This window comes from Lacerta agilis, chromosome 6 (assembly GCF_009819535.1).
Source record: "Lacerta agilis isolate rLacAgi1 chromosome 6, rLacAgi1.pri, whole genome shotgun sequence".
NCBI classification, from domain to species: Eukaryota; Metazoa; Chordata; class Lepidosauria; order Squamata; family Lacertidae; genus Lacerta; species Lacerta agilis.
The window spans coordinates 9,786,495-9,800,984 of NC_046317.1; the positions used below are offsets into that span (position 1 = coordinate 9,786,495).

Sequence of the window (14,490 nt, forward strand, 5' to 3'; positions counted from 1 at the left end):
TAAATCAAGAAAATCTTCAATAAAAATACTTTTTAAAAAAGAAAAGAAACAAGGGGGAATAAAGATCTACATGGGGGGGGGGGTCTGCCACCCTTGTGGATTCTGCCGCCTGAGGCAGTTGCCCCACCTTGCCTCATGGGTGTGCTGGCACTGGACATATTTCCCTTGGTAAACAAACAAACAAACAAACAAACAAACAAACAAACAAAGGAACACAATTATGGGCTTTCCTCCTGCACAAGGTGGTTTCCAGTATTATGGTAGGAAAAGACCCTGTGAATATTTTACTTTCCATTCGCTTAGTGAAACTTAGTGTGGTTTTCCTGGCAAGTGTATAAAATTTGGGCTTGTGCATCTTTTGACAGTTCCTCCGAGTATTGTTGGCATGAATCCTGAGAATTTGACTGTTGTGGTGAATAACTTCATCTCCTTGACCTGTGAGGTCACTGGCTTCCCACCTCCTGATCTCAGTTGGCTCAAGAATGGAAAACCCATCAGCTTGAACACAAACTCTCTTATAGTGCCAGGTGAGCAAACTCTTCACTGGTGGATATTCCCCCCCGCCCCATATCAAGTGATTCCACTTCTTTTCCCAGGACCTTGTCAAAACTGACAAGGAAAGTTGATGGGCCAAATTTATGTTCAGTGTGTTTTTCTTCATCGGTCCCTGCAGTGGCAGTAATACATTTGGCATATCATGTGTATGTAAAATGATATCATTTGAAGAAAAGCACAGACACCTTAAACCTTTCAAGGAACTGGAAGGAAGTTTATAATTATTTGGAAGAGTCGATGAGCTAACGTTGCTTTCTTGTTAACTGGTTCTTTTTGTTAGAACAGAGTCTGCCCTCTATCCCAGTAACACAACAAGGAAGTCACCGATGGCCATTGGTGTGCATGTGACAATTTTTAGGGTTGTTTTTCTCACTTATTATTGGAAATCTTGACATTCTTCACTGTTACAGTGCTTTTTTCTGGAGGTACGTGCCTGTACGTAGTACTGGTAACCCTCCTCCCTTCAAATCTTGCAATGCCCACAACAGGGCAAAGCATCGGTGGCACCCACGACACAGTTGCCTGACTGTCTCAAACACACGCTGCCTTCTCACCCTTTGGGGCAGGGCCCAGAGCTTTCGGTGGGCCTGGAAGGGAAGGGAAAAGAAGAAGCCTGGGGTGCATGGATGTACGGATGTGGTCTCTGCAAGCCCACGTGTGCGTGGCTGAGGGGCAGTGCATGCACAGTCAGGACCGGTGATAGGGCTCCTTGTGCCCTAGGTGAACCACATTCTGGCACCCCCCGCCCCCCCAAAGCCTGCTTTAGCGGGAGGTGGGGGGTGGAGAGGCAAGCAGCAGTTTCTCCGCTGTAGCGGAGAGCTGCTGCTCGCCCACCCCGCCACCGCCAAAGCCTGCTTTAGTGGGAGCCAGGGGTGGTGTAGGGGACAAGCAGCACCTCTCCGCTACAGCGGAGAAGCTGCTGCTAGCCCGTCCCGCCCAAGCCTGGCCACTTGGCCAGCGCCCCCTCCATTTTGGCGCCCTAGGCAATTGCCTAGTTCGCCTAAATGGACGCGCCAGCCCTGGGCACAGCGTGGCCTGGCCACTGTCAGGGAATGGGATAAGGCGGATGGGCTGTCTGTCTGGCTCATTGGGTGGTGGACAAACAACAACTTCAAAGCCTGTGAACTAAAAAAACATCAACACTAATATCAGTGTGCAACACATAGGCAGCAATGGCATCTGTCATGAATCTCTCTCCATCTCTCTTTTAAAAACATACCCCCCCTCTCTTTTGCCCCTGTTGCAGTTCAACATGAAACTTTCGTAAAATTCTGTTCAAGCAGTGGTGATCTGATAACCCGTCTGAACAGCTCTGTCAACTTTGTTATCATTTCAGGGGGCCGCACACTGCAGATTCCTAGGGCTCGCCTGTCCGACGGCGGAGAATATGTCTGCATAGCCAGAAACAGCGCTGGAGAAAGCAGGAGAAAGAGCTTCCTTACTGTTTATGGTGTGTTTCTGCAGGTTTAAAATGAAATAATATCAACAGTGGGGGAAATGTTAATGTCTAATCATTCCGAGTATGTTTCTGAGCACAATTCAGAGTGTTGGTGTTCACCTTGAAAGCCCTAAAAGGCCTCAGTCCAGTATACCTGAAAGAGTGTCTCCACCCCCATCGTTCAGCCCGGACACGGAGGTCCAGCTCCGAGGGCCTTCTGGCGGTTCCCTCACTGCGAGAAATGAAGCTACAGGGAACCAGGCAGAAGCCCTTCTTGGTAGTGGCACCCGCCCTGTGGAACGCCCTCCCATCAGAGGTCAAGGAAATAAACAACTACAGTGGTACCTCGGTTTACGAACTTAATCCGTTCCGGAAGTCCGTTCTTAAACCAAAGCATTCTTAAACCAAGGCATACTTTCCCATAGCAGTAGGGGACTCAATTTACACTCAAAAGGAAGAGAAACATGTTCTGCTTCCAAGGCAAAGTTCACAAACCAAAACACCTACTTCCGGGTTTGCAGCATTCTTAATCCAAGTTGTTCATAAACTGAGGTGTTCTTAAACCAAGATACCACTGTATACGACTTTTAGGAGACATCTGAAGGCAGCCCTATTTAGGGAAGTTTTTAATGTTTGATTCTATTTTTAATATTTTGTTGGTAAACCCAGCCAGATGGGCAGGGTATGAATAAATTATCATCATCATCATCATCATTTATTCCTCTTTAAGGTAGCAATTCTTCCTTCTGGTGGAAGCCAAGGAAATAACATTGCTTATATTCCCTCCCACTAAGTCCCTCCCAGCATAAAAGACCACAGCGGAGCAGCGCTTGCCGTCGTGAACGTGCGAGTGGGAACTCCAGTGACCTTAGAATGCGAATCCAATGCCGTTCCACCTCCTGTCATCAGCTGGTACAAGAATGGGCGGATGGTTGCAGCCTCATCTAACATGGGGGTCGTAGCTGATGGGCAGATGCTTCATATTAAAGCTGCTGAGGTAATGCTATTCTGCTTTTCAAAGAAAACTGGCAGCCCATTTTTTATAACATGAATTAGGTCTTCGTCTTGCCGAAGGCAAGGTGGTTCTTTTAAAATGAGAGATTCAGAAGCAATACAAAATACATAAGTGAGTGAGAAGATCAAAGGTTTTATTTTAAGACAGCAAGCAATGTATACATACCAAGCAAGCACTTCAATCTGCCACTTGGAAGCCCCCAAGAAGCGGCGAAGTGACTCCCCGAGGTAGCTTCTGTTTGCGCAGCCCTGCGGCCGATCAGTCCGTGCACGAGCTTCAGAGAAACTCGGTCAAACCTGTCCAGTTTTATATAGATAGCCTGTGTAGCTTGCCAGACTGGCTACATGCAGATCACTAACTGCTCGAAATAAATTTTGTCTTCTGGATGCATTTCCCATAAAGGTAAAGGTAAAGGGACCCCTGACCATTAGGTCCAGTCGTGTCCGACTCTGGGGTTGTGCACTCATCTCGCGTTACTGGCCGAGGGAGCTGGTGTACAGCTTCCGGGTCATGTGGCCAGGATGACTAAGCCGCTTCTGGCGAACCAGAGCAGCACACGGAAACGCCGTTTCCCTTCCCGCTGGAGCGGTACCTATTTATCTACTTGCACTTTGACGTGCTTTCGAACTGCTAGGTTGGCAGGAGCAGGGACCGAGCAACGGGAGCTCACCCCATCGCGGGGATTCGAACCGCCGACCTTCTGATCGGCAAGCCCTAGGCTCTGTGGTTTAGACCACAGCGCCACCTGCGTCCCTTTGCATTTCCCGTACAGTCTTCAATTGACATATGCTAAATGCAAAAATAGCCATACAGTGGTACGTCCAATTACGAACTTAATCCGTTCCAGAGGTCTGTTTGTAATCTGAAACCGTTCTTAACATGAGGCGCGCTTTTGCTAATGGCGCCTCCCACTGCCGCCGTGCCGCGACTTCCATTCGCATCCTGAGGCAAAGTTCGCAACAAGGGGCATCTACTTCTGGGTTAGCGGAGCTCGTTACTTGAAGTGTTCATAAGGAGGACGGTACATAACACAAGGTTCCACTGTACATTGGAGCAGAGTGATAAAGGAAGAGATGATGGGGGCGGGGAAACCAACCATCCAGCCTCAAAGCCCTTTCTATAGTTTGAGGGTTGTAAGCAGAGCCTCTTTTACACACTCATTAATTGGCAGACCACAGAAGATAAGTTTCATTCCCTTCCCCACTTGCCTGTATTGGCCAGTTGCATATTTGAATAAATTGTCATGGTCAGTAGTCATGGGCATACATGGGGAAATGTAAATAGCTGATTTTATGCATATTTCACCTTGGTATACCAGCTAATTTTTGCAGCCGGTTTGCTTTCCTATTCAGAAACAAGAGCATGGATTGAAAAAAGAAGTGTTCGCCTTTTTGCCTTAAAAGCAAACAAGAAAATAAAGCTTTAAAGGGAACTTTAAACGTTTGCAACTGAATCAGCCCATCAGAACAATAATTTTTTTAAAAAATCTGCAGGAGAATATCCTCATTAGGACCAACTAAAAAATTACCAAATAGTCAGAGCAGGGATGAAGTTAGGGTCATGGTAGAAAAGCCTTAGTGTGTGCCGTGGTGAAATTTCAGAAACGTAGAAGATGTGAATTCAGAATTAAAATAGAAACTGTTCTCTCATGGTGCCTGAGATAGTATGCTTAGGATGAGATCGTGGTGTGTGTTTTTGAAGGGCCCATGTTTAAAAATTGTATTCTCCCCACCCCACCCCAAGGTGATGCATGAGCCCTGAGTATCCAATATGGTGGTTGTTATTCCAGTATCCTGTTAGCAAGATGGGGGGTTTGTATTTGAAAATTTGAAGCTGTTAATTAGGAAAGTGGCTTGCATATCCTTTTTCTTCTTGTATTCTCAGGTGTCTGATACAGGCCAGTATGTATGTAAAGCCATAAATATTGCAGGACGAGATGATAAAAATTTCCATCTTAACGTTCATGGTAAGCTTATACTGTGTTAACCTTTAGTGCACGGTTCGGCAAACTAAAGCCCGGGTGCTGGATCCGGCCTGCGGACGTTCCGGGAATCGCCACATGTGTCGGCATGGGGATTCTCATCGTTTGGGTTGCACCAGTTCCCCCCTCCCTCACACACACCTCCTCCCTCCCTCCTCCTGGGTTCTCTCCACCCTGCCTAGAGGAGGGAGGGGGCTGGGCTTTGGTGAGCTGTGGTTGGCTGAGCGCCATTTTAAGCAGCCCCTCTCCGGAGCCAGCCCTTTCGCGCTGCTCATCGTCCCTCCGCCGCCACCGCCAACCCCTGCTGCTCGCAAGGCACAAGTAAGCAGCCACTGGGGCTTTTCTGGTGCTGTGGAGAAGGGAGGGAGAGTCAGTGTGTGGGGGGGGATTTCCCCCCCAAAAATATAGTCCGGCCCCCCATATGGTCTGAGGGACAGTGTACTGGCCTCCTGTGGAAAACGTTAGCTGACCCCTGTTTTAGTGACTTGCGTGCCAAGGAACCCAAGCCCCAAAGTTCCCAGGAGAACAATAAAACACACTGACACAGAGTATTTTGGTTTATGGACTCAAAGAGGCCACAACTTCATTGGTTACAGATGTGAGCGGTTTGGCTTAGGCATTGGGGTGAAGCCAGGCTATATCTTGACTCCTGCCCGCCTGCAGGGAGTCCACAGAAGGGTAAACCACTGATAGGGGGCGCCCTATGACTTACATCAGATAGTGGCACCATGAGGGGTCCCCGTAAGGGCTGTGCCATCGCCCTAACCCATGTCCAGGCTTCGGACAGGATTCCCACCCCGGATCCCTTTAACAGGATACTCTTACTGAGGAGGGGCTGGCGACGGCAACAAGCTCCCCTCCAACCAAACAAAGGCTTACCCAATGCCTATCCTCACAAAAGTTGTGATTGATACTAGGTAGGCGAATACCAAATGGCCGGTGCCAGTTTGCCGACCGACAATTCCCATAGCAAGGCCATATCAGAGCAAAGCATGAAAAGAGGGTGGCTGAGTAAGGTGATCCAACGAAGAGGCTAGGAAGACCTGGCCGGCCGGCCGTGCAGTGATTAAATTGCCCGCGGCTACACCCACCTTGCCAGCTGATCGGCTGGGGCTGACAACCAGCACGGATGACACGGCCGGCCGTGACTTAATGAGGAAGGCAGCGTATCTCCCCACCCTACACCGGGAAACTGTTGAGGCTCGGCTGCCTGGCCACAATGCCGGCCACCGGGTAAAAGGTCAACAGACTTAAACCAACAGACCAACCCATATTAGATATAGTTAATCGACCTACTTTGCTGTGCATGGGGGGGGGCTCCTTAATTACTGTATTTTTCGCTCCATAGGGTGCACCAGACCATAGAGCGCACCTCATTTTTAGAGGAGGAAACAAGAATTTTTTTTCTGGTTTTCCTCCTCTAAAAGTCCTGTTTTTTTTTTGAGGATCAGCTAAAAGTTTTGCAGCTTTTTTTGCAAAGGGAAAAGCCCTGGTTTTTGAGGATCAGCTAAAAGTTTTGCAGTTTTTTTGCAAAGGGGGAAAAGCAAAGCTCCTTTTGCAAAGGGTGAAAAGCAAAGAGGAAAAGCTCTGTTTTTATGGGGTTCAACTCACATTTCTGCAGCTTCTAAAGAAAAGGGAGCCTTTTATACAGTTTCCAGACAGATAATCTAATCAGCCAGTCACATGTAGCTGGGGAAACAAACAATCTCCCTCTGCAGCTTATGATAATTTCATAACAGGAAGCTGTGGCTGGCTGGAGAGAGAAAGGGGGGCAAAGCGTGGGGTCCCCAGCCAGAGCATCTCACTCTCCCGGATGAGCCTTTTGGGTGATTACGTGCATGTGTCTTACCATTGTTCTCATTCACAGTGCCCCCCAGCATTGAAGGCCCTGACCTGGAGTGGATCAATGAAACCATCAGTAACCCTGTGACCTTTACGTGTGATGCTACTGGAATTCCTCCACCGACGATAACGTGGCTTAAGGACGGGAAGCCCCTTGGTAATACGTTCTGCAGCTTCCATAGCCATTAGTCATTTTAAATGGTCAGACAAGATTTGAAATGAAAATTTTTGAAATGGCTTAGGGAGCTGGGTATGTTTAGCCTGGAGAAGAGAAGGTTATGGGGTGATATGATAGCCATGTTCAAATATATAAAAGGATGTCATATAGAGGAGGGAGAAAGGTTGTTTTCTGCTGCTCCAGAGAAGCGGACATGGAGCAATGGATTCAAACTACAAGAAAGAAGATTCCACCTAAACATTAGGAAGAACTTCCTGACAGTGAGAGCTGTTCGGCAGTGGAATTTGCTACCAAGGAGTGTGGTGGAGTCTCCTTCTTTGGAGGTCTTTAAGCGGAGGCTTGACAGCCATCTGTCAGGAATGCTTTGATGGTGTTTCCTGCTTGGCAGGGGGTTGGACTGGATGGCCCTTGTGGTCTCTTCCAACTCTAGGATTCTAGGATTCTAATAAAGCAGTTGTGTTTGGCTACAGTGGGGGTGACTCTCGGGGTTCTTGAATATGGCTTCCAGAGATGACCCAGTTTCTTACTGAGCTACAGTCAGCAAAAGAGACAGGAAGACAGGCAATTGGGGGGTGTCTTTCAGTGCTCTAGCCTCTAGGTTTTATGGCTTTTCTCTAATAATTTGGAGAAAGAGAGAGACCATAGAGTGCGGGAACTAGGAAGAGCAAAAGAACTCTCTGGGAAGCCTCTCCCTCCCAGCAGATAAACTATATCAATTGTTATTTTATTTTTAAAAACCTATATTAGAAGGAAGAAAATAGCCTTTTGAAAGTTTTCATATATCTTCCCTATCCTGGCAGCACCCCAGGAGAGAGGGAGAGAGCGCTGCTTTTAAAAGGTGTTCATGTGTGTCTGGGTGCATAAGAGAGAGATAAAGAAAGAGAAAAGTTGTGTGTGTATGTGGATGGGTACAGGGTGTGTAAGAGGAAAAAACAACGTATTTTTATGCTGGGAATACCCCTGAGATCTATAGGTGAAGAGCAGTATACTAATTGAATTAGTATTAAATTTTACACATCACTTCTCCTAGATGAGTATATTTGAGTTTATTTACAAATATAAAGGCTGAACACAGGTGGAGGTAAAACATACACATCATTTGGGAAGACAAGCAAACTAATGGCAGTGTACTGGAAGAAGCAATGATACCATTCTTGAAGCAATGATTCTTCAACATCAACTTCATTGGACTGGTCATGTTGTTTGGATGCCTGATTATCGTCTTCCAAAGCAACTACCGGTACTCTATTCCGAACTTAAAAATGGAAAGTGTAATGCTGATGGTCAACAAGAGAGGTTCAAAGACTCTCTCAAAGCAGATCTAAAAAAAAGTAGTATAAACACTAACTGGGAAACACTGGCCTGCCAGCACTCTAATTGGAGAACAGCCTTTACCAAAGGTGTTGTGGGTTTTGAAGACGCTCGAAATCAGAATGAAAGGGAGAAACGTGCCAAGAGGAAGGCACGCTTGGCAAACCCTCACTGTGATCAACTCCCACCTGGAAACCTATGTCCCACTGTGGAAGGATGTGTGTATCCAGAATTGGCCTCCCCAGTCACTTTACAGACTCACTGTTAAAACCATGTTCAAGGAAGACAATCTTACTTGGCTACGAGTGATCGCCAAAGAAGGAGACTAAATTTAACAACAACAACAACGGTGTGAAATGGTGGTGATCTTATAAGAGTGTGGCAGCTGTAGCCCAACCCACTGTAGCACGCACCCCTCAACTATTGTCCTCTGAGGCTCTGAGGGAATGCAGCTCTCAAGGGAGAAACAGTTGCTCTCTCAAATTGTGCATAGTGAAATGTGATTTGATGCTCCCCACACAAAGCCACAGTCTAATCTTTGTTCACAGGGAGGCCCACAAGACAATTTCCTCAACTGTTCTCGTAGTATGAAACTCCTTCTCTTCTATTTTAAAGTACCGGTAATCACTATTGCAAGTAATCAGAACTTGTTCGAAAGCTGGATTTCTCAAATGGTGGAAATGGGTGCCATTTTGTGACATGGCAAAGAGAGTAAATAATGGATTGCTACCTATTAATTCAGGGCCCCTGAGTCAGCAGTGTTCAGTTAAGTGTCAGAGAGAGCACTGGATACGACCTCAAAGTCAGTTGACTCACCTAACACCAAGAATAGTGAAAGGACCATAGACTGTAGGTGACTTTCCCTAGCCTGTCATTCCAAGATTGGGGACTCACCCGCTGGCCTGTTGTGCCAAGATTAAGGGGGCTGGGTGAGGAGGAAAGCTGGGTGAACCAAATGGGGCATATGTGCCTTTTGTTCCCGTTCCCTAATTAAGTATAGGTATATGGTGGCTGGTTGTTTTATTTTTTAGAAATGGGTTTACAAGTTTGAGGTGAGAATGATCCGGTTTATAACAAACCGAAACTTCTGCGGCCTGATTTCTTCTTGTTTCCCTGCTTTTAGAAAACTCTGCATCCCTCGAAATGCACATTTTGTCAGGAGGCAGCAAGCTGCAAATTGCCAGGTCTCAGCATTCGGATAACGGGAACTATTCCTGCATTGCTTCAAACGTAGAAGGCAAAGCTCAGAAATTTTACGTTCTTTCTGTTCAAGGTATGTGTGTGTACTCTCCTATTGGCTTGTGTCCAATGTAACACTTAGGGAATGTTCCATAAGCACAAGGAATGCTCTCCCTCTCTCTACCCCCCCCCCGTTTGCCCCCTAAATATGTTTGTTGAATACCACCCATGGTACAACTTCGCTGTACCCTGACACCATGACATTTCACATTCCTCCCCTCCAGCAGCAACCGGCAATTTTGAGCAGGAGTTGGAAAAAGCAGAATGACATGGTGGTTAATGGTGTTGATATGTTCTACTGGACTTCAGTACTTGTACAAACATTGGCAGACCTTTAGGGTGGCAGATGTGCTTAACCCAGGGGTTGCCAGGGTTTGTGCTCTCCAGGTATTGTTCAACGACAACTCCCATCATCCCATGCTGTCCATGCTCACAGGGGCTGATGGGAGTTGAAGTCCATCAACACCTGGACTCACATGGAGGTACAGTGGTACCTCAACTTACGAATTACTCAACATACGAATTTTTCGACTTACGAATGAAAAAAGTGCCCGCACGCCTATGAATTTTTCGACATCCGAAGGACATCCATTGGCGGTTTTAGATGGGGTTTACTCTACTTACGAATTTTAGATGCGGTTTACTCGACTTACAATTTTTTCCGAATTTTTCTTTTCCAATGCATTCCTATGGGGAAATCGCTTTTTTCGACTTACAAATTTTTCAACCTACGAATGTGCATTCGGAACGGATTAAATTCGTAAGTCGAGGTACCACTGTATTACTAATACACATTTCTCCCATCTTAAAGTTCCTCCAGATATTGCCGGCTCGGAAATGCCAAGTGAAGTCAGCGTCATCCTTGGGGAAAACATCCAGCTTTCCTGTAAGGCCCATGGAATTCCTGCACCTACAATTCAGTGGCTGAAAGATGGAAAACCAGTTAGTGGCGGTGAATCCCAACGGATAAGGTTAAGTGTTGCATTTTCTTATTCTGAAGCAAGCCAGAGTCTGAGCAGGAATTAAAACAGAGAAGGGGAATAGAGGCGAGGAAACACAGAAGGGAAGATATATGGGGGAATGCCAGGATAGTGGGAAGGCCAGTGCTTTTTTTTCTGGGAGTATTCAAGAGTACGCAGTACCAGCACCTTTTTCTCTAGAACAAAAGCACTGCTTTTTGCCCCAAAGAGCCCATCTCATCACAAGGTATTAAAGTTGGCCTATTTTGTTCTACTGTATATACTTGAGTATAAGCCTAGTTTTTCAGCACATTTTTTGTGCTGAAAAAGCTGCCCTCGGCATATACGCGAGTGAGGCAGGTGGTGGGGGGCAGCGAGAAAGAAGCCCTTTCTCTCCGCTCGTGCCACTGCCGCCTACTCACCCCAGTCAACCATTCCTTAAGAAGCGTACAAGAACGGCGGTTCTTTACTCTCCCCAGGCAGCTTGTTCCATTCCTGAACTGCTCACATAAATGCAAACTTTAGACCCCAGAAGGCAGAAAGCCTATCAGTTAAGGAAGTATTAAAACCCCACAGGTGCTCACTTTTCCTGGCTCCTGCTTAAACAGGACAGGATCCCAGCCTTCTCTGTATAACACAAGGGAACATTGCGCTGTGGGTTAAACCACAGAGCCCTAGGGCTTGCCGATCAGAAGAATGTGATGGGGTGAGCTCCACAGTGGCAAAGGAGGAAGAGGAAGGAGCAGCCCAAAGGGCTGCTTTTGGGCTGCTCATTCCTCCTCCTCCTCCTCCACAGCGGCAAAGGTGAACCGGCTTATACTCAAGTCAATAAGTTTTCCCAGGTTTTTATAGGAAAATTAGGTGCCTCGGCTTATATTTGGGTCGGCTTATACTCGAGTATATACGGTAACTTCCCTCTTGCAAACCAACTAACCTGTTTTACATTCTTCTTTCTCTGATGCTTCTTTCTGCTGCTTTTAATCTGGGCACAATCTTCCTTTCTTCGGTCCCCCTGTCTCCCTTTCTCTCGCTTTTTTTTATTAAAAAAATATAATTTTACTAAATTTTATGTTTTACAATTTAAAACACTCGTTTTACATCCTTAAGGTATCAGTGACTTCCCTTCTTCTCTTTCCATGGTTCATTTTACATATCATAAATCCCTGCGTATTTTACAAAAAATATACCATTCAGTATTCCATTATTGCATCCATCAAAACTTGTTCACACTGTTGAATTTATCTTAATGCTTGCCAGCGTTTTCAGCCGCACACAATTATTTCCCCTATATGCGGTAAACGTTTTCCAACCTTCTCTAAAAGTATGTTCTTCTTGTTCTCTTCTTGTGTATGTTAAGTCTGCGAGTTGTGCATATTCTGTCACCTTAAGTTTTCCATTTTTGGGCTAACAAACCCTGCTCCCCTTCTCAGCTTCCCTACTTCTTATATCTCTGTTTCTCACACTTAATTCTGATAGCTAGCATGAACAGAAGGACAAACTGGCTCACTCTTCTCTGCTATAAGGATGGCTAAGGTACCGTATTTTCCGGCGTATAACACGACTGGGCGTATAAGACGACCCCCAACTTTTCCAGTTAAAATATAGAGTTTGAGATATACTCTACTGCAGATTCTCCACCCGGCGTATAAGACGACCCCCAACTTTTGAGAAGATTTTCCTGGATTAAAAAGTAGTCTTATACGCCAGAATATACAGTAATTTATAGGTGGGGAATTTCGAACACTTCAAGCTGGGTATGTTTAGCCTGGAAAAGAGGAGAGGCAGAGGAGATATGACTTTCATCTTCACATGGATTCGAGTTACAAGAAAGGAGTTTCCGACTTAACATCAGGAAGAACTTTCTGACAGTGAGAGCTGTCAGTAGAATGGACTCCTTCGGGAGGATGTAGACACTCTTTCGCTGGAGGTTTTTAAGCAGAGGTTGGATGGCCATCTGTCATGGGTGCTTTAGTTGAGATTCCTGCACTGTAGCGGGTTGGACTAGATGACTCTCAGGGTCCCTTCCAACTCAACAATTCTATGATTCTAAGATGCAATGTCGTCACTAGGCATTATTGTACTCCGTTTACTGCAAATTATAAGAAAATCAATATTTAAGCTTATTTCCCTCGGTCTTAAGATTAATATCTTAACTCAGGTGCCTCTAAATATTCATTTGAGGAATAAGGGAAGGTAAGTAAGGTAAGGGAAAGACGGTGGAGTAAACAAATTTCGCAGAATGCATTGGATGGTAATCATACGAGAAAGTGTTGTGTTGTAAGCATTCAAACTGAAACCTCGTTGAAGCAAAGGGATTGGCCAGGAAGTTGGATAAAAAAGGTTTTAAATTTTCCCCCCCTTTTGTTGTAATAATATTTTTTTTCTTTTTCTTTTTAGTATTACTATTTTATTTTTCTTCTTCTTTTCTTCTTTTTCTTTCTCTTTTCTCTCTCTCCTTTTTTCCTTTTTTCCTTTTCTCTTTTTTCCCCATTAAAAAAGGATGTGGTAAAAGGTAATGGGTCCAGAAGGACGAAAATATGACACAAACAACCAATAAGTATTGTATTTAATTTTATTAAAACGTTGTATTGGTTCGAGCTGGTTCGATAAACCATTGGATAAGATATTTACTTACATTTGATATGCATTTGCTATTTTGCGAGCTGGAAATTTATGCGGGAACAAAGTTATGCTTATGTTATTCATTAATTTGAATTTTTTTCTGTAAAATAAAACTATGCAATAAAAATAAAAATAAATAAAAATAAATAAATATTCTATTTTCTGTGATTCCTTCTTTCAGCTTGCCTCCAGATGGCAGCTTGCTCAGCATTGTTGAAGCCCTCACAAGTGATGTCGGGAAATATACTTGTGTTGCTAGCAACCCTGCAGGGGAAGAAGACCGAATTTTTAATGTCAATGTATATGGTGAGTATTGTCATTAAGCCTTTTTTTAGCATTATAAGGTTAGAAGCACCTGTCTTACGATTCTCTGGATAATAAACATGAGGTTTCTTTTTTAACCAACCATTATTTGCCGATGTTTTTATGTTGATTTTATTCTTATACCGTGTACTTCACCTTGAAATGTTTTTTATATATATATATAAAGGTGCAGATTATAAACAAACAAATAAAAATCAAATCTGCGGTGTAAAGGAAGAAGAGCTGATAGAAACACAGTTATTTTGCTAATAATAACGTTAACTAAACAGGCTTGGGGTATTTAGCATGATGGTTGGCTAATGTAAAGATCTCTGGGGCTTAAAGCTATGAAGAATTTCATGTAGCTCATAGGTGCTCCAGGTGTAGGGCAGGTGGGTGTGACTTGTCCAAAATTGCTTCACAGGTCAAATAGAGAAGTCTGGGCAGACCAAGTTTGGCCCATGGGCTATAGGAGATTATTCACCCCCTGCTCTAAGAGGACAAGCCCAGGAAAAACGTAGGCTCAGCCACACAACTATGCAATCCCAAAGGAGTGTGAGTGTGTGTGTGTGTGTGTGTGTGTGTGAGTTTGCGTGTCCCATTGCCTGGAAATTCGATGGACACTTTAAAATTACTGAAAGTTTTCAGTCTCAGAGATTTGAGTATGCTGAAGACTCATTAAAAATATTTGTTATGGCAACACAAAACAAACTTTTTTGTACAGTCATAGTTTTATCTTCTCAATTTATGATATATTTTCCAGTTTGATTCTTGAGACTTCTAGAAGTTCACCTATGGTGAGAGAAAGCGTCAAATAAATTTTAATAATAGTAATGATAAATAATAATAATTAATGATAAATAATAATAATAAATGTTAATAATTAATAATACAAGTTGCCAACTTCCACTGCAGGGTATTCTGCAGGTAGTTAAAGTAACTGATGCTTTTCTGATCCAAGCTTTTCAAAAGAAACACCGTTTCCTGACATTTCATTAATATTCATTTAATTGTATCTATAGGTAAGACTGAGCTGAATAATTTCCA

At 44.5% G+C, this 14,490-nt stretch overlaps 1 protein-coding gene across 1 annotated transcript in view; it reads left to right on the plus strand.

The window, feature by feature from the left end:
- Positions 1 to 14,490, plus strand: part of HMCN1 (hemicentin 1) — a 286,626-nt gene that overhangs the window by 201,157 nt on the left and 70,979 nt on the right. Inside the window, exons 58-65 of the mRNA XM_033151379.1 lie at positions 366 to 527; positions 1,892 to 2,005; positions 2,788 to 2,990; positions 4,893 to 4,974; positions 6,857 to 6,988; positions 9,444 to 9,593; positions 10,371 to 10,530; positions 13,322 to 13,446. Of these exons, the coding sequence (XP_033007270.1) occupies positions 366 to 527; positions 1,892 to 2,005; positions 2,788 to 2,990; positions 4,893 to 4,974; positions 6,857 to 6,988; positions 9,444 to 9,593; positions 10,371 to 10,530; positions 13,322 to 13,446 (1,128 nt within the window). The remainder of the gene's footprint in view (positions 1 to 365; positions 528 to 1,891; positions 2,006 to 2,787; positions 2,991 to 4,892; positions 4,975 to 6,856; positions 6,989 to 9,443; positions 9,594 to 10,370; positions 10,531 to 13,321; positions 13,447 to 14,490) is intronic.